The 19,065-nt window shown below is 46.6% G+C and overlaps 1 protein-coding gene across 1 annotated transcript; it reads left to right on the forward strand.

Moving 5' to 3' along the window:
- Positions 1–1,108: 1,108 nt before the first annotated feature.
- On the forward strand, positions 1,109–19,065 carry acvrl1 (activin A receptor like type 1). The gene is made up of 11 exons (XM_036946879.1): positions 1,109–1,854; positions 11,989–12,061; positions 12,510–12,539; positions 13,205–13,441; positions 13,851–14,047; positions 14,207–14,306; positions 14,574–14,720; positions 15,218–15,493; positions 15,825–16,022; positions 16,793–16,923; positions 17,319–19,065. The coding sequence occupies exons 2-11, from the start codon at positions 11,992–11,994 to the stop codon at positions 17,463–17,465; spliced, it is 1,533 nt and encodes a 510-aa protein (XP_036802774.1). The 5' UTR covers positions 1,109–1,854; positions 11,989–11,991; the 3' UTR covers positions 17,466–19,065.

The following is a 19,065-nucleotide window of genomic DNA, read 5'->3' on the forward strand; positions in this document are numbered from 1 at the left end:
AACAGCTCACAGATGAATGTGGGGAAGGGAAAATACATGCTGCAGCTCGAAATAAGGAAAACATTTTGTTGCTCTCTCTCTCTCTTCCCTGAGATTGTTGATGTGAGGCCTCCCAGCTGTGCATCTAGCTGCTGTACATAGGCCAAGAGGATCATATTCGGGACCATGAGATGAAGGAATTCACATAACTCAAATGAAGAAAAGATCTCACCCACACATCAGTGTAATAAAACATTCCCATAAAGGAGGCAAGTCATATTTGGATCATTGTGAGAGATGAACAGTTCAGTATTAGTCCAAATTGATCCACTGGGTCTAGCTATATTTACTGGATTTAGACCCACTGTGAGCGTTGCAGACTTCCTTTTAAAGGATATTTCATGATGACCAAAGCTGGCTAAAATAGTGCAATATTCTCCTAGAGCTCCGACTGTGCTTCTGAGGAGGATAGCCTAATATAGTAACAAATACAAAAATAGTGTTTGTTGCTGTAACACGAGCGAAACGAGACCGGATACCAGTTGTAATACCATTAACAGTTAGTGTGTCATCCTCCATTACTCAGTTAGCTTCGCAAACGCTGGAGGGTTAGATCCAAGGGGTAAGAGGAGGGGTAGGGAGTGAATTGGGACCGGCAGTCTCAGAGAGGGTGTGTCCCAAATGACACCCTATTCCCTATGTAGTGTACTTCATTTGGCTAGAGCGCTATGGCTCTGGTCAAAAGTGCACTGCATAGGGAATAGGGTGTCACACTGTCTATCTCCGGTCCAGTCTCCATGGACGGCTCATAGTCAGATGAGACAGACAGTGTTAGTGATACAAAGGCAGTGAGCATCACACAAAAAAACAGCACACACACACACACACACACACACACACACACAGTGTATGTTAAGGCCTAATAATGAAGTTATGATTAAAGTTCAAGTGTAAAAGTGTTGTCTGCTTGATGCCTAATTATGTAGTTATAACATATTTACTACAGTCTATCTCTTAAACTCGCATCACTGAAAGACCCAAAGCCACATCTGCCCTGTAATTGTAGTCTTTGTAAACGCCAGGCTGCAAGAGGGAAAACCAGAGAAAATAAGAGGTTTGCCAGCAACAGGAAAACTGCTCTGAGAGAGCACATTCCAGCCAGACCCCGTTCGAGACAATGAGGGGTGGGACACAATTTTATTTAAAATCTCTTTAGGCCTAATCTTGCGCTTTAATCAGGAACAGAGCAAAGTTAGGTTGAAGGTTCCTAGGCGGGCTACGTAGGCTACTTTATCGAGATGGAGCCATGGGCTGTTTGTGAACTTATTTCAAAGCGGAAGGCTGACGTCTAGCCTATGTTCCAGCTCGGCTTCGTGTTTTCGGTTTATCAGTCAAAGATTTTAGACCGAGATTTCGCGTCACAGCGCCGCGCTTGAGACGAGACAAATCTGGTAAACTTGGACGGACCATATATCTTAGACCGAAAGGACGGGCGTTCATTTTCCCAGTCAGGTATCTTGGATATTTAGTTTAGAGTCGTTTCATTGTAGCAGAACTGAAATGATTTGACATAAAGTTGGGAGGAGCGCCATATAAAAATACTGACTTTGATTCGCATCGAAACAGGAAAGGATGTGGAGAGATTCTAGGATTCAACATCTGGGACTGAGAACTTTCACCGAACTCAAAGGTTGACATATGAATGGAAGACGTATCTAATACATTCATTTTGGTTGTCTTTTAACACTTTAAAGTAGTTTAAAAGACACATTTTGTTTGTAATATGGGACCAACGTGGCGCATGTCTGTGGTGATACATAATTTGGCTTCTTCGTGAAAAGCAAGAAGCTGCGCTTAAAAGGACAAATAAAACGGGTAAAAGTCTTCAAATATATATTTGTTTATGATTTGAGTGTTATGTTGAATATTTAGTACGCTGCACATTTCATCTGACATTTGGGACAGCTGTTGCCTATTCGTTTAACCTTTTGTCTAGGTACGGATAGCTGTTTTAAATCAAATAGGTAGGTAAAACTTCGTTATTAGAAGTCTGTCATGATTAGAATGTTGTAGGCTATCAAATACGGATGCCTAACTGACATATTGACCACATCAGAAAAGCGTCAAACCACAGCGGTGCTTATTGGCTAGAACACCTGCACATGTTTCCACTCTAGATTGTCTCCAGTTTAGCGATGGCATTTCACCCCAAGGCACGGTTCAGTTTACAGAATAGCTGAACATTGCAAAACGTGTCCCTAATATTGAGTCCATTCAAAGCAAAACCCAGCGCCCGTATTCATAAGGCGCCTCTGCGTGGCCGTGCTGCCGATCTAAGATCGGTTTTGCCTTTTAGATCATGATAAGTGAGATTCTATGGTCAGAGGCAACATGATGCTAGATCAGGGGCAGTATTCATAAGGTGTCTCAGAGTAGGAGTGCTGATCTAGTATCAGGTGATCTAGTGTCTGTTCCCGACATCACCACTCCTTCTCTGAGATGCTACATAAATATGGGCCCAGTAGATCCTTCCCATCATTACTAGTTTATGAAGTGTTGTATGGGCTCTGATGAGACATGATGTAGGCCACCTGTAGTTGAGCTGGCAGGTGTGATTACATAGACCTGTGGGTGGAACACAACACATCAGCCACGGAGGCCTGTTTTGTCACTGCAAACTCTTCTCTCACTCAGGTGTGAAGGAACAATCTCTCAACACACCTCCGCCACCATGGTTCACTACAGCTGCATATCTTCAGTGTTTTAGCGTTTTCACAATGACTATGTGAAGGCCCTATGATTAAATAGAAATACAAGAACAGAACAGAACTGTATTGCAACTCATACAAATGCTGTACATCAACATTTGCATAAGCTGAATCCAATGACTCTTGGTGCTTTACACAGAATAAATTAGGCCCTATTGTGCCGTAGCTCTAAGGTGTGCAAATCCCTTGAAGTATTTTGTTCCCTTAAAAGACATGTCTTTGCCTTTTATAATTGTATCGTCATGTTGGTTTAAGCATGGGGGTATAGAGGGAAAGCTGATCCTACCTCACATGTGAGAAGAGAACACACACAATGGGTGCGTCGCAAATTGCACATTATCCCAGACATAGAGCACTACTTTTGACCAGAGTCATATGGGCCCTAGTCAAAAGTGGTGCACTAAATAGGGAATAATGTGCCAAATGGGATTTAATTGAAGCATGTAGACAAACGATAAGCCTGGCTTTGTCACGTCTGTCTAATGCAGATACAATCAGACATGCCAGACCAGACAAGTCTCTCTCTCATCATAACAAGCTCTGAGTCACAACAATCACAGGATTAAAGCTGTAAAGCCTTTACTAAACAACAGATGCTAAACAATCATGGCTAACTGTGGATAAACAGTGAAAGATGAATAATTATCTGAATGATAAAGATATACAGTACATGGTCAAAAGTATGTATACACCACTCTAAATTAGTGGATTCATCTATTTCAGCTACACCCGTTGCTGACAGGTGTATAAAAGCACACCGCCATGCAATCTCCATAGACAAACATTGGCAGTAGAATGGCCCATACTGAAGTGCTCAGTGACTTTCAATGTGGCACCGTCATAGGATGCCACCTTTCCAACAAGTCAGTTTGTCAAATGTCTGCCCTGCTAGAGCTGCCCCCGGTCAACTGTAAGTTCTGTTATTGTGAAGTGGAAAAGTCTAGGAGCAACAACGGCTCAGCTGTGAAGTGGTAGGCCACACAAGCTCACAGAACGGGACCACCAAGTGCTGAAGCGCGTATCGTCTAAAAAATCTTCTGTCCTCGGTTGCAACACTCACTACCGAGTTCCAAACTGCCTCTGGAAGCAACGTCAGCACAATAACTGTTCATCGGGAGCTTCATGAAATGGGTTTCCATGGCCGAACAGCCGCACACAAGCCTAAGATCACCATGTGCAATGCCAAACTTGCTGGCATTGGAAACACGTTCTCTGGCAGTCCGATGGATGAATCTGGGTTTGGCAGATGCCAGGAGAACCCTACCTACCCAAATGCATATTATTAGTGCCAACTGTAAAGTTTGGTGGAGGAGGAAAAATAGTCTGAGGCTGTTTTTCGTGGATCGGGCTAGGCCCCTCAGTTCCAGTGAAGGGAAATCTTAACGCTACAGCATACAATAACATTCTAGGTGATTATTTTCTTCCAACTTTGTGGCAACACTTTGGGGTAGGCCCTTTCCTGTTTCAGCATGACAATACCCCCATGCACAAAGCGAGGTCCATACAGAAATGGTTTGTCGAGATCAGTGTGAAGAACTTGACTAGCCTGCACAGAGCACTGACCTCAACCCCATCAAACACCTTTGGGATGAATTGGAAGGCCTAATTGGAAGGCTTTATCGCCCCACAGCGGTGCCCGACCTCACTAATGCTCTTGTGGTTTAATGGAAGCAAAACCCCGCAGCAATGTTCCATTAGTGGGAAACATTCCCAGAAGAGTGATTGGCTGTTATAGTAGCAAAGGGGGGACCAACTCCATATTAATGCCCATGATTTTGAAATTAGATGTTCGTCGATCAGGTGTCCACATACTATTGGCCATGTATTGTAGCTAGAAATTGTTATGTCATCTGAGCTATGCAGTCAGTTGTCTTACAAATTACTTGTATATATTGTATATATGCCATTTAGCAGACACTTTTATTCATGCAGAAGAGTAGCAGAGTTGTAGAAGAGTTCCTTCAGTTGCATTAGGCAGATAGAGGCCCATTGCAGGAGGTTGGAGTCAGTTTGCTGTAGCCTCTTCCACTGGTGGCCTCCCAGCTAGCACATTTGGCTCCTTGGAAGTTGTGGGAACGTACGTTTTTGGTTTCCCATTGGTACTGAGAACGAAGCCATAGGTTTCCTGAGCTGTACTATGGTTCCTGAGCTGTACAAAATGTTCCTGGGAGGTTTTATTGATGTCCTGAGAATGGAAATGATAGGTTATTTGAAGGTAATTAAATAACATTCTGAGAAAATTTTCTTAAAGTTATGAATGTTTTGAACGAAATGTTAAGGTTATTTGGATGTTTTTGAATAACTTCCTTAAAAACATTCACTGAGTGTTTCGACTTCAAATAACACTGCTAGCTTAGGTTAACTGTTTTGAACACCAAGTACAGATAGGACACATGGAAAATTGTATTTATTTTATTTTTATTTCACATTTATTTAACCAGTAGGTCAGTGGAGAACAAGTTCTCGTTTACAACTGCGACCTGGCCAAGATAAATCAAAGCAGTGCGACACAAACAACAACACAGAGTTACACATGGAATAAACAAAAGTACAGTCACTAACACAATATAAAAAAGTTCTATATACATTGTGTGCAAATGGCGTGAGGAGGTAAGGCAATAAATAGGCCATAGTAGCGAAGTAATTACAATTTAGCAAATTAACACTGGAGTGATAGATGTGCAGATGATGATGTGCAAGTAGAAATACTGGGGATGAGGTAGGTAGATTGGATGGGCTATTTACAGATGGGCTGTGCACAGCTGCAGAGATCAGTTAGCTGCTCAGATAGCTGATGTTTAAAGTTAGTGAGGGAGATATAAGTCTCCAAATACAGTGATTTTTGCAATTCGTTCCAGTCATTTGCAGCAGAGAACTGGAAGGAAAGGCGGCCAAATGTGGTGTTGGCTTTGGGGATGACCAGTGAAATATACCTGCTGGAGCGCGTGCTACGGGTGGGTGTTGTTATGGTGACCAGTGAGCTGAGATAAGGTGGAGCTTTACCTAGCAAATACTTATAGATGACCTGAAGCCAATGGGTCTGGCGACGAATATGTAGTAAGGGCCAGCCGATGAGAGCATACAGGTCGCAGTGGTGGGTGGTATATGGTGCTTTGGTGACAAAACGGATGGCACTGTGATAGACTGCATCCAGTTTGCTGACTAGAGTGTTGGAGGCTATTTTGTAAATGACATCGCCGAAGTCGAGGATCGGTAGGATAGTCAGTTTTACTAGGGTATGTTTGGCGGCGAGAGTGAAGGAGGCTTTGTTGCAAAATAGGAAGCCGTATACAGAATGGTGTCGTCTGCGTAGAGGTGGATCAGGGAATCAAGAGCGACATCGTTGATATATGCAGAGAAAAGAGTCGGCCCGAGAATTGAACCCTGTGGTACCCCCATAGAGACTGCCAGAGGTCCGGACAACAGGCCCTCCGATTTTACACACTGAACTCTATCTGAGAAGTAGTTGGTGAACCAGGCGAGGCAATCGTTTGAGAAACCAAGGCTGTTGAGTCTACCGATAAGAATACGGTGATTGACAGAGTCGAAAGCCTTGGCCAGGTCGATGAAGACGGCTGCATAGTACTGTCTTTTATCGATGGCGATTATGATATCATTTAATACCTTGAGCGTGGCTGAGGTGCACCCGTGACCAGCTCGGAAACCGGATTGCACGGGGGAGAAGGTATGGTGGGATTCGAAATGGTCAGTGATCTGTTTATTAACTTGGCTTTCGAAGACTTTAGAAAGGCAGGGCAGGATGGATATAGGTCTGGGTCTAGAGTGTCACCCCCTTTGAAGATGGGGATGACCGCGGCAGCTTTCCAATCTTTAGGGATCTCGGGCGATACAAAAGAGAGGTTGAACAGACTGGTAATAGGGGTTGCAACAATGGCAGCGGATAATTTTAGAAAGAGAGGGTCCAGATTGTCTAGCCCAGCTGATTTGCACGGGTACAGGTTTTGCAGCTCTTTCAGAACATCTGCTATCTGGATTTGGGTGAAGCAGAAGCTGGGGAGGCTTGGACAAGTAGCTGCGTGGGGTGCGGATTTGTTGGCCGGGGTTGGGGTAGCCAGGAGGAAAGCATGGCCAGTCGTAGAGAAATGCGTGTTGAAATTCTCAATTAATGTGGATTTATCGGTGCTGACAGTTTTTCCTAGCCTCGGTGCAGTGGGCAGCTGGGAGGAGGTGCTCTTATTCTCCATGGACTTTACAGTGTTCCAAAACTTTTTGGAGTTAGAGCTACAGGATGTAAATGTCTGTTTGAAAATGCTAGCCTTTGCTTTCCTGACTGACTGGGTGTATTGGTTCTTGACTTCCCTGAAAGTTGCATATCGCGGGGACTATTCGATGCTAGTGCAGTCCACCACAGGATGTTTTTGTGCTGGTCGAGGGCAGTCAGGTCTGGAGAGAACCAAGGGCTATATCTGTTCTTATTTCAATTTTTTTTTGAAAGGGGCATGCTTATTTAAGATGGTGAGGAAATTACTTCTAAAGAACGACCAGGCATCCTCTACAGACGGGATGAGGTCAATATCCTTCCAGGATACCCGGGCCAGGTCGACTAGAAAGGCTTGCTCGCAGAAGTGCTTTAAGGAGCATTTGACAGTGATGAGGGGTGGTCGTTTGACAGCGGACCCATAGCGGATGGAGGCAATGAGGCAGTGATTGCTGAGATCCTGGTTGAAAACAGCAGAGGTGTATTTGGAGGGAAATTAACTTGTGGCACGGCATCAGTGAGATTCAAACTAATGGTGTTCTGTTTTCTATCAATGGAATTCGTCCACTGCGCCACCAGGATGTTAACTCATACAAAGCTGTTCATTTTAGTCTATTCAAACAGACCCCATTTCAAAGGAAACAAGCACTCATTGAGATCAGGTGTAGCCAATTTGTGGGCAAGGCCAACACACCTGAACACACTTAACAAGATAGAGGCTTGAGAGAGCTTTGTTGACGCTAAGAATCGATTGTATATGAATTTAAGTAACATTCTTAGAACGTTCTTTGAATTCCCTAATGCTTTCTTGTGGTTTTTGTGGAAAGTTTTCTTACTGTTTTGAGAACATGACTTTAAATAGAACTATTGAGTAAACCTGCAGAAAACGTTGTGCTGAAGTACTGAAATTCCTACAGAAGAACGTTGTTTCTTAACGTTCTCGGAACAATTTGAGAACATTCCCAATGTGAAACCAGTTGGAGAAAACGTTCTTGGAACATTACCAAACGTAATTAAATGTAACCATGTTTGTACTTTTGGGAAACGTTCTGTTATAGAATGAAATACCAAAAAAATAATGTTATTTTGTCAAGTTCTTTAAATGTGCTGAGCATGTTTCAAAGCCAAGAAACCCCTGCACCATTCCCAGAATGTTGTGGGAAGGTTGTATGCAAAATAACCATTAGAAAACCAAGCTCTAACCAAGTAGTATTTTTAGAAGTATTTATTGGCATCCCCAATTAGCCGCTGCCAAAGCAGTGGCTACTCTTCCTGGGTTCCAAACAGGAAACAAAACAACAAATAAAAAACACAATATACATAATATAATACACATAATAAACATAATACTACATAACACTACATAACACGACACTACATAATACTACATAATACTACATTATCTCCTGCCTCTGCCTTATGCTTCAGAAACAGGAGACGGCTCCTGCCCTATGAGCCGTTCCGGCTCGCACAAGACGAGGCTCATGCAAGACCACCCACCAACATAATACAACAGAAAAAAAATCAAAATGGCTGTGTCTCTCCACAGTCCCCGTTGTGCTGTAAGGCGTTCTTTTATCTGTTTTTTTGAATCTGGTTTAATTGCTAGCTTGAGTTACCTGGGGTGGCAGAGAGTTCCATGTAGTCATGGCTCTATTTAATACTGTGCATTTCCCAGCCTGTGTTCCGAACCTGGGGACTGTGTAGAGACCTCTGGTTGCATGTCTTGTGTTTTACCGATGAGTGTCCGAACTGTGTGCCAACTGCTTGAACAGACAGTTCGGTACCACCGAGCTCTAAGAAACATGGTTCTCAGAACGTTATGTGCTCGCTGGGTTGCCTCCCCCCCCCCCCCCCCCCCACCGCAACATAAATGTAATCCAGATGGAATGGGAGATGGGACTGTGAAGTCAAAGCTTTTAAGATGAGAGGAAGAGATGACAATGGCTGTGTTTTCCCACGGGTCGGTGTGACCGCCGTGGTGTTGTGGACAGAGTGGAGACAAACGACAGGGAAACGGAGAAAGGAAGTGGGCTGTGTGTGTGTGACTGGTCTGCCTCTGCCTGTCTGCGATGGCTTAGGCAGATTACTCATCTCTACCCAGATCTGATGGTAGATCTGGACGAGAGGGGGAATCAGAGGCAGACAGTATGGTTCGTGCTCCTCCATAGAGAATAGGCCAATTCAATGGGTGGAGCTGTGTTTACAGAATAGTCGTCTTCCTAAGGGCCATATTAAAACACAGCAGATATGTAGACTGCTGCATGATACAGTGACAAATAGCATGCGCGCGCCCCCCCCCCCCCCCCCCCCAAAAAAAAAAAATTTGTTCTTGCTTTACTTTAGACTTTATTTTTTTATTAAATTAAAAATTTAATAAAAGCAGCTCTGAGGTTTCAGCTGCTCGGCCTTTCTCAAGGGATGCATGGTACAGGAAGTAGTATCGAACCCTCTCCTAGTCACTGTTTAATAATGCACCGTGATGGAAATGTGGTACGTGGTGCAGCCGCTGAGCTGAGGACCCTGATTGTGGTGTCGCAGCCTTGTTCCTCATTGCCAAACCAGAACTCTGTGGTGTTCTCATATCAAGATCGTTGAGTTGAGCCCGGAGACACACCATTTGTGCAACAGCAACAAAAAGCCCAGCGGTAAAGATGCCTGTTTAAAGATTTAAGCCAGTTTTGCAAAGTTATGGCCTGTTTTGTCAGTTTTATCATATGGACAGGTTGTTCTTTTGGTATGATGATTCAAGGGAACTACGTTGCTTCCACCAAGCAGCCATCAACAAAATAGGCGGATGATTTCACAAGCGGTCTGGATGTGTTGTGTTATCATAGACATACACTATAGTGTATTGTGTTTTCTACGTCCTTGAGCGGTACCACCGGAGGTTGGGGGAACCTTAATTGAGGGGGACGAGGCTCTTGGTAACGGCCGGAGCGGAACACGCGGAATGGTACTAAGTACATCAGACACACGGTTTCCATGTTGTTGATGCCATTCCATGGACTCCGCTCCCAGACGTTATTGTGAGCCGTCCTCCCCGCAGCAGCAGCCTCCTCAACTGAGTGGCACATGAACTGACTCCCATCGTTTCCCTGGGGAAAACGCAGGGGCTCCGAATCAACACAGACAGTTGCAACATGTGGCATTTCATTTCAAGCATTCGTTGTTTGTGCAATAGCTGGAAGTCCGTCTGCCAAATATCCTGTGGGCCGTTTTCATTGCTCAGCCGTTTCAGGAACAGAGCCCGTGTTTTCCACTGATATTACGCAGTACATGACTTGTGAACCTGCATGAGTGTCATGAGTCACCTAATGATGGTAGGGGGTTGCTTATGAAAGGGTGCACTCTACGCTATAGTGTAACACTCTACGCTATAGTGTAATAAGCCTGCCTGGTTCCTCAACAACTGGTTTGACCGAGCAGCAATATTCTTTCTTTGCGACTATGGCAGGGCACAAGCACTACTCCAAAGGATGACCATACACACCAATCCGTAGCCACACACCTCCCTGTTCAGTACACCAGCTTAAAGTACACACAACACCAAAAGAATGCTGAAACCAACCCTGTCCCATTGCCTAGAAACCCAGCCTCTACCCTCTCTAGCTTGCGTGACCCACAGCAGCGCAGCCCTAAACAATGAGCAGGTACACACACACACACGCACACACACACAATGAGCAGGTACACACACACGCACACACACAATGAGCAGACCTGAGTCTCCTTCCAGGGCGCGGCTTCTCAATGGCAGGAAGCATAGCAATCAATATTTACACTGTGATCCGGGCTGCCATGGAGCTGACAGGCCTGAGTCTGGGCCTGGGTAGCTTGCTACACAGTACACAAACACACATACACGAGCAGAACGCACGCACACACACACACAGGGGTTTGACACACAAACACACAGGGCCGGGTAGTGCAGAGTGCTGCCTTTCCCTAAGTCAACCCCCCCTCTTCTATCCAAACCACCACCCACTCCAATTACAGAGCAGGCAGACTGACTGGACCCTGGGCCTGACGCTCTCTCTGTTGTTGTTTCTGACCTCATAACTTCCTCTGCTGACAGACTGGGAGTCAGTGGGAATGACTAGAGCTGTGTGGCTCCAACCTGCAGCTGGGCCTGGTGTTGTCATGCTAACATTAGCCGGAACCCAAATTGTGGACTCCATTGTGTCTCTACCCAATGTTGTAGGAATGTTTGCTGGGCTGGAGCTGCGTCGATCTTGCGGCAGCTGTTTCCATTTGGTGTTTTCATTTCAGAGATGCCCAGTCAGCTTAGCCACAGCAGCCGGGCCTAGGCTATCATGCTCAGAGAGAGAGAGAGTGGGAGGACAGATTGGTAGGAGCCAAGAGAGAGAGAGAGAGAGAGATCGAGGGAGGAGAGGGAAAATGAGAGGAAACTGCTCAGGAGTTAATGAAACAGTGTGAGAGAGAGAGAGAGAGACAGAGAGGGAGAGAGAGACAGAGAGAGAGAGACAGAGACAGAGAGAGATAGACAGAGAGAGAGAGAGACAGAGAGAGAGAAACAGAGAGGGAGAAAGAGAGAGAGGGAGAGAGAGACAGAGAGAGACAGAGAGAAACAGAGAGAGAAACAGAGAGAGAGAGAGAGAGATCGAGGGAGGAGAGGGAAAATGAGAGGAAACTGCTCAGGAGTTAATGAAACAGTGTGAGAGAGAGAGAGACAGAGAGGGAGAGAGAGACAGAGAGGCAGAGAGAGGGAGAGAGAGACAGAGAGAGAGAGACAGAGAGAGAGAAACAGAGAGGGAGAAAGAGAGAGGACAGAGAGGGAGAGAGAGACAGAGAGAGAAAGAGAGAAACAGAGAGAGAAAGAGAGACAGACAGACAGAGCGAGAGAGAGAGAAACAGAGAGAGACGGACAGAGAGAGAGAGAGACAGACAGAGAGAGAGAGAGACAGACAGAGAGAGAGAGAACTGTCTGTCTCGTATCTTGCATCGAGTGCCTAAAGCATGATCGATGCCGCTCTAATCGTTGTCTTGTCTCTCTGACAGAGAATGGGGGGTGCTGCCATGGTCACAGTGCTGCTGGCTGGGATGTGCCTGTGGACCTCCACAGCTCATGCAGGTAGGTCAACAAAGAATGTGTGTGTGGCTGTGTGTGTCCTTTGAGTGTGCTAGCTTACGTAATCACCCGTGTGTGTGCTCGTTGTGATATCTTTGTGTTTGTGTATCTGCGCTGGTGTGTATCTGAGTGTGAGTGAGCTTGTTGTTGCTGCTGCTGGGGAATCAGCTAGGTGCAGATGCATGTGTAGATGAGAAGTGCTCGTTGTCGTACGGTAGTGAAACAATAGAGCAGAGGAAGTCTGCATCTTCCTGCCGTGCCTGTGCGAGTGCTGCTGCTGCTGCGACCCCTGACCTGCAGGCCTCGGGGAGAAAAAAAGAGAGACAACCCTTCAGTCCCTCAGTGACCACTTCCTCACCTCTCTGGTCTCCACTGAGGCCTCTAGACTCTACCCAGCCCAAGGCAGGCCCACCAGACCTGCTCTTTCTCATCCCTCTTTTGTATTTTGCAGATCAGTCATCTGTGGGATCGCCGTCCGGGGGTAAGTTTGTTTCTGTGTTATAATGTGAACCACAGTTGCTCGTCACTAGTCCTCGGTATCACACTCCCGGGGGGGAAAAAGTTGGCAAAAAAAATGGCACTAGAGTTTACACCGACAGAATCACTGGCGAAACAGTGGTGCTGTGATGGAGGAAGGCCCGATCGATTGAGATTGTTGTGTGTCGCATCGAATCCAAGTCAATGTGTCACGGGACAGGATGCAACAGGTGCAAACAATCCCGGTGAACGGTTGCTCACAAAAGCTCTTCCTCAACAAGGCAGCGTTCAACCTCAGAGGGTCGAATCAGATTAGTCCAGAATAGGATCTTAAAAATAGAAAAAAAGAAGCACGGAAAGCAAAAGCTAGGTCAGATAAGAATGAACACAAGCGAGAAGTAAAACGCAAGCTACTGTATACACAAGACCAGCACCAGGCGGGGGGATAAAACGTCACTGGGCAGCAGGATATATAAAAATTCATAAATAGTAGATTATGTGGTGAGAGTGTGTGTGCATGATATGTGTGTGTGTGTGTAGGTGTGTGCGAGTGTATGTGGTGTCAGACTGTGTGTGTGTGTGTGTGTGTGTGTGTGTGTGTGTGTGTGTGTGTGTGTGTGTGTGTATACGCACGCAGCTCACACACTCGCCGGTTCCCTCTCCCCCCAGGCCCTGACGGTGTCACCGACCTGCTGTGTACATGTGAGAACAAGAAGGGGACGTGTAGGAACGGCACCTGTAGAGGTGCCTACTGCTTCTACACCAAGGTGCATGGCAGAGAGGAGAGGGGCTGCTTCCACAAGGACCACTACAAGGAGCAGTGTTACACCAGCTTCCAGGGACTGTACGTCCACTGCTGTACCAAGAACCTCTGTAACGTCAACAGCACCGCTCCCCCAGACCCAGGTCAGAACACTGCGGCTCCGGCTGGAACTTCCTATCAAACAGTCTAGAACCCCTTGTCATATCTGGGCCTTAAGGTTCCATGTTTTTATTTTATTTTTTATCCTTCCCCTCTATAATCAGGTAAGGATTCAAACCTCAGTCATACAGGCTTCTAATGGGAACTCGGTGCCTGGTGCCCCCTGGTGGCTGACAGGGGTAATGCCATGAGTCAATAATAAGATGCTGTGTGTCATATGACCAACTTTCTTTTTTTATAGAAAATAAATGTTTCTGGAGCAACATCGTCTCTATCGTATCTGGTTGGAGGTCCTGACCAGTTTGAACAGCACCGTGGGCAGCTTAAATCGAAGTCTGTCGTTGTACTGCTACTCACTCTTGCCTGTATGCCCGTGTGCCCATTGTCCATTAGTTGAGCCTACGAGGGAGGAGGACAGCGTGATTCTGCTGGTGGCAGTCCCTCTGCTGGTGTTGCTGATCCTGTCCGTGGCTGTGTGTGGCCTGGTGCTGTGGCTACGCTCCAGACGACAGCACCACAGGCTGGGCTACAGAGAGGACCGTGACGTCTCCATGCTCAAGGTGCCCAGTGGGACAGACCCTACCTACGGGGTAAGAATGGGACTTTATTTAATCGACATGTACAGGAGGAAATGATGTCATAGAATCACTAGCAAGATCCCAGGCGCTTTAGCAATAATATGTTTATTTATGTACTACATGAAAACCAGTGGCTGGTGATCCTTGACCTGTGTGACTCTCTCTGTGTAGGAAATCTTTGATGAGTTCTGTACCTCAGGCAGTGGGACTGGCCTGCCGTACCTGGTGCAGAGGACCATGGCTCGGCAGATCTCTCTGGTCGAGTGTGTCGGTGAGGCATCCCCCTCACTTAATTCCCTGCCTCCTTTTCTATCAGCCTCGCTCTCTCTGCCAGTCTCTCATTCGTCCATAACTGCAGCGCTATACAGACCCCGTGAACTCACTTGCCAGGGTCTCATGGACCTGCTGAAAAAGACAGGGTAGCCTCTAGTCTACTAGACACAGTGGCGTGAGGCGAGGCCATACTAATCCCCCTCCATGGCTGCTGTTATGTCTGAGAAGTCTCTGCGTCTCTGTCCCCTGTCCTTCCTATCCCCAGGTAAGGGCCGGTATGGGGAGGTGTGGAGGGGCACCTGGATGGGAGAGAGTGTTGCCGTGAAGATCTTCTCCTCCAGAGATGAGCAGTCCTGGTTCCGAGAGACCGAGATCTACAACACTGTACAGCTCAGACACGACAACATCCTGGGTGAGCCGGCGTAACCTGGAACCCGTGTGGTGCAACGAGACAAACACATATATATCGCCTCCCGATGCTATGGTTTTGGTCTGGACTAATTGCTTGCACTAAACCGGCGAGTACAGATACCCGTGTCACGGGGGGGGGGGGGGGGGGGGGGGGGTGGAACATAATTCCAAATCATTTGTAGGCCGCAAGAAGCCCAAACAGACATAACATTTGACTAAGACAATCATTTGAAATCTTGCATCCGTTTGTATATGATCACGTCTCTCCATTACGGGCGGGAATACAGCGGCTGGATAGGAATACACATTTCTACAACTAAAATAACTTGGAGCCGATTTCCTGTTTTTACAGTCTTTTATGTCCAAACCATGAAAAACAAAGTATAATAAAACAACCCGGCTGGTGAACCCTGGTCTACTGTATCCTTCAATTCCTACCAACGCCAACGCGAGATCTCATCGTTAACATGCTGCGTTGTCGTCTCTCCCCCCTCCCAGGCTTCATAGCATCTGACATGACTTCTAAGAACTCCAGCACCCAGCTGTGGCTGATCACCCACTTCCACGAGCTGGGTAGTCTCTACGACTTCCTCCAGTACAGCAGCCTGGACCCCGAGGGCTGCCTAAGGATGTGCCTGTCTGTAGCCTGCGGCCTGGTCCACTTCCACACTGAGATACTCAGCTGCCAGGGCAAGCCTGCCATCGCCCACCGAGACCTGAAGAGCCGGAACATCCTGGTCAAGAGGAACGGACAGTGCTGCATCGCCGACCTGGGTGAGAGGAGGAGGTGGGAGGGGAGGAAAGGGCTGGAGGGGAGCAAGACCAGAGCTAGGCTGCTAGGAATGGACCGAGAAAGGAAGGCATTCCATTCTATTCTATGAATTGCTACTGCCTGTTTATGATACGCCTACGTAGACAGCATTCCCTAACTTTTTCCTGTGTTTGTGGGTTGTGTTCAGTGTGGCACGCTGTAGGGAAGAAGTGGGGGAAAAATGTGTTCGAAAGATCGGTGTTGTTGTTGTACGAATTCAGGTACGACGTCCCCTGTTTCACTCTGTTGCGAAATGTTTTCTCCCTACTGAACATGGCCCTGTTGTGTCTCCAGGCCTGGCTGTGATGCATTCTCAGACCAGCGATTACCTGGACGTGGGGAACAACCCCAGGGTGGGTACCAAACGCTACATGGCCCCAGAGGTTCTGGATGAGACCATCCGCATGGACATCTTTGAGTCGTACAAGCAGACAGACATCTGGTCCCTGGGCCTGGTTCTCTGGGAGATTTCTAGACGGACCATGGTCAACGGTAACCACACACGCACACGCGCATGATTGAACAAGTAAATACTTTCAAAGGATACCATCTACTGGAGCAAATGGTATTGAGAATACATGTCACACTGTCTTAGTACTACTCTCAGTACTATTGTAGAGTGTAGGAGGGGATGAGCCCGTGTCTCTCATCACTACAACATTGTTCTTTCTGGGAGTCTGTGTGTGTTTCTGTCTCTATCCTCTCTCATGATTAGCCCTCTAGTAATTATAAACACTCTTATCTAGTGTCAGCACTCTCCCGCCTCACATAGTCCAGATACTCTCTCACACGCACGCACGCACGCACACACACAACCAGACCTCCCAGAACAATACACTCTCTGTCCAGGGATTCAGTATTTCTCAGTTTTAGTCCAACATATATATATAGCCCAACAGTCCTACTCTCAACTTCAGTGTACTGTTTCAGTCCCTGTGCGAAGTGAAATATGTATACAATCCAACTCTAATATAGTCTGAGAGAAGATTCAATCCTAGTCTGAGAGAAGATAAGCGTGACTTATCTTTGATGTCGTCTTCTCCGGTTCTGTTTTCTCCGTCTTGAAATCTTGGAACGTTATTTCAATGTCACCTTAGTGTCACGATGTCTCGTTTTCCCACCAAACACTCCCCACCTCCATCACCATTTGCATAAAATGGTATGTTGGCTGACCTTTGACTTGGAATGAAGACACAGTCATACTGGTGCTGACTGTACAGTATCTGTAACATGTATTCATTGTGTGTGATTGTGTGTTCCAGGGATAGTGGAGGAGTACCGGCCGCCCTTCTTTGACATGGTGCCCTCTGACCCCAGCTTTGAGGAGATGAAGAAGGTGGTGTGTGTAGACCAGCAGAGACCCAGTCTGCACAACAGACTGCACTCGCACCCGGTGAGAAACACACACACAAGCATTTGTTTGGGGTGACTTGTAAAGCTCTGCAGTTCTTGTCTTATGGTATCTCTCTCTCCCCCCCCCCTCTCTCTCTCTCTCTCTCTCTCTCTCCCTCTCTCTCTCTCCCTCCCTCTCTCCCCCCTCTCCCTCCCTCTCTCTCTCTCTCTCTCTCTCTCTCTACCCCTCTCCCTCCTCTCTCTCCCTCTCTCCCTCCCTCTCTCTCTCTCTCTCTCTCCCTCTCTCTCCCTCTCTCTCTCCCTCTCTCTCACTCTGTCTCTATCTCTCTCTGTCTCTCTCTCTCTCTCTCCCTCCCTCTCTCGCTCTCTCCCTCTCTCGCTCTCTCTCTCTCTCTCTCTACATATATATGTCTCTCTCTATATGTCTGTGTACAGATCCTGGCTTCCATTGCCAAGGTAATGAAGGAGTGTTGGTTCCAGAGCCCCCCAGCCCGACTCACAGCTCTCCGTGTCAGAAAGACTCTCTCCAAGCTGGACCAGGACCATGGCTACCCCACAGAGAAACTCAAAATGGACCTGTAGGCCTCGACACCGGACTGCAAGCAGGACGTCTAGACCTCAACATAAGACTACGACCAGCACACCAAAAGTAGGGCTTATAGTCTTATATAGAGACGATCTATATCCTCTCCTACTACTTAAGACTCTGTGTCCCATATATCTAGTGCTTCTTCCTAAAAGGCTGTCGCCTGGATCATGTAATCTGGAATGCAATCGAAAAATGTCATGTATTTGCTTTGGCCTATTTATCTGCTGAGATCTGGAATGGGAAGCATAGCAACCGACACATTTGGACTTGGATCATTCTATGGACAGAACCATTTGCCGGTAACGGCCTGATTACTCCTGTTGAAAGAGTTCACCGAGTTCCGGTCTTCCATAGAGCATGGACACTGTCTTCCATAGAGCGTGGACACTGTCTTCCATGGAGCGTGGACACTGTCTTCCATAGAGCATGGACACTGTCTTCCATAGAGCATGGACACTGTCTTCCATAGAGCATGGACACTGTCTTCCATGGAGCATGGACACTGTCTTCCATAGAGCATGGACACTGTCTTCCATAGAGCATGGACACTGTCTTCCATAGAGCGTGGACACTGTCTTCCATAGAGCACGGACACTGTCTTCCATAGAGCATGGACACTGTCTTCCATAGAGCACGGACACTGTCTTCCATAGAGCATGGACACTGTCTTCCATAGAGCACGGACACTGTCTTCCATAGAGCACGGACACTGTCTTCCATAGAGCATGGACACTGTCTTCCATAGAGCATGGACACTGTCTTCCATAGAGCATGGACACTGTCTTCCATGGAGCATGGACACTGTCTTCCATAGAGCGTGGACACTGTCTTCCATAGAGCATGGACACTGTCTTCCATAGAGCGTGGACACTGTCTTCCATAGAGCACGGACACTGTCTTCCATGGAGCGTGGACACTGTCTTCCATAGAGCACGGACACTGTCTTCCATGGAGCATGGACACTGTCTTCCATAGAGCATGGACACTGTCTTCCATAGAGCACGGACACTGTCTTCCATAGAGTGTGGACACTGTCTTCCATAGAGCATGGACATTGTCCTCTCCTTAGGGGCCCACTGGATTGAGAGATCTTCAGAGTTTGGTGGATGTGATGTCCTTGTGGGAATGGGTGTCTCACCGTTGGATCAGTGAGGCCTTGTGGACATAGCGTGATCATTTCAAGTGGCCGTTTAATGCCTCGCTGGTTTCTTAATTGTTTTGATGCACTATACAGGATCTATACGTATTGATTTATTTAGCATTTCCTGAAAACCTTTTCAGCTGACCATATACAGTGCCCTTGTAATGCTCCCATTACTGCAATGTGTTACTCTTGATGATATTGTAAGCACAGAGCTAATAAATCAGTTCGATCTACTCTTAACAATAGGATGTTTCTTTCACCCGATTTACTGTTAAAAGCTGTTTTAAAGTTAAAGTACTTCTATATTTTACGATGTTCATTATATACATGCGTTTGTTTTGAATCTGAAATTATATCTGCAATACTTTCAGCACAGAATTACCATCATTACCATCACTACCGTTCAACAATATTGAAAAAGGGAAATAAATAAAAACCATCACGTTGTT

The sequence above is a fragment of the Oncorhynchus mykiss genome, chromosome 16 (assembly GCF_013265735.2).
Source record: "Oncorhynchus mykiss isolate Arlee chromosome 16, USDA_OmykA_1.1, whole genome shotgun sequence".
NCBI lineage: Eukaryota > Metazoa > Chordata > Actinopteri > Salmoniformes > Salmonidae > Oncorhynchus > Oncorhynchus mykiss.

What these genes read in the sequence shown, in the direction of transcription:
- acvrl1 (XM_036946879.1), top strand. Translation starts at nt 11,992, where the DNA reads ATGGGGGGTGCTGCCATGGTCACAGTGCTGCTGGCTGGGATGTGCCTG. An exon ending in GGACAGACCCTACCTACGGG is followed by an intron (nt 14,048 to 14,206) that starts GTAAGAATGGGA and finishes CTCTCTGTGTAG; the next exon opens with GAAATCTTTGATGAGTTCTG. An exon ending in CAGACACGACAACATCCTGG is followed by an intron (nt 14,721 to 15,217) that starts GTGAGCCGGCGT and finishes CCCCCCTCCCAG; the next exon opens with GCTTCATAGCATCTGACATG.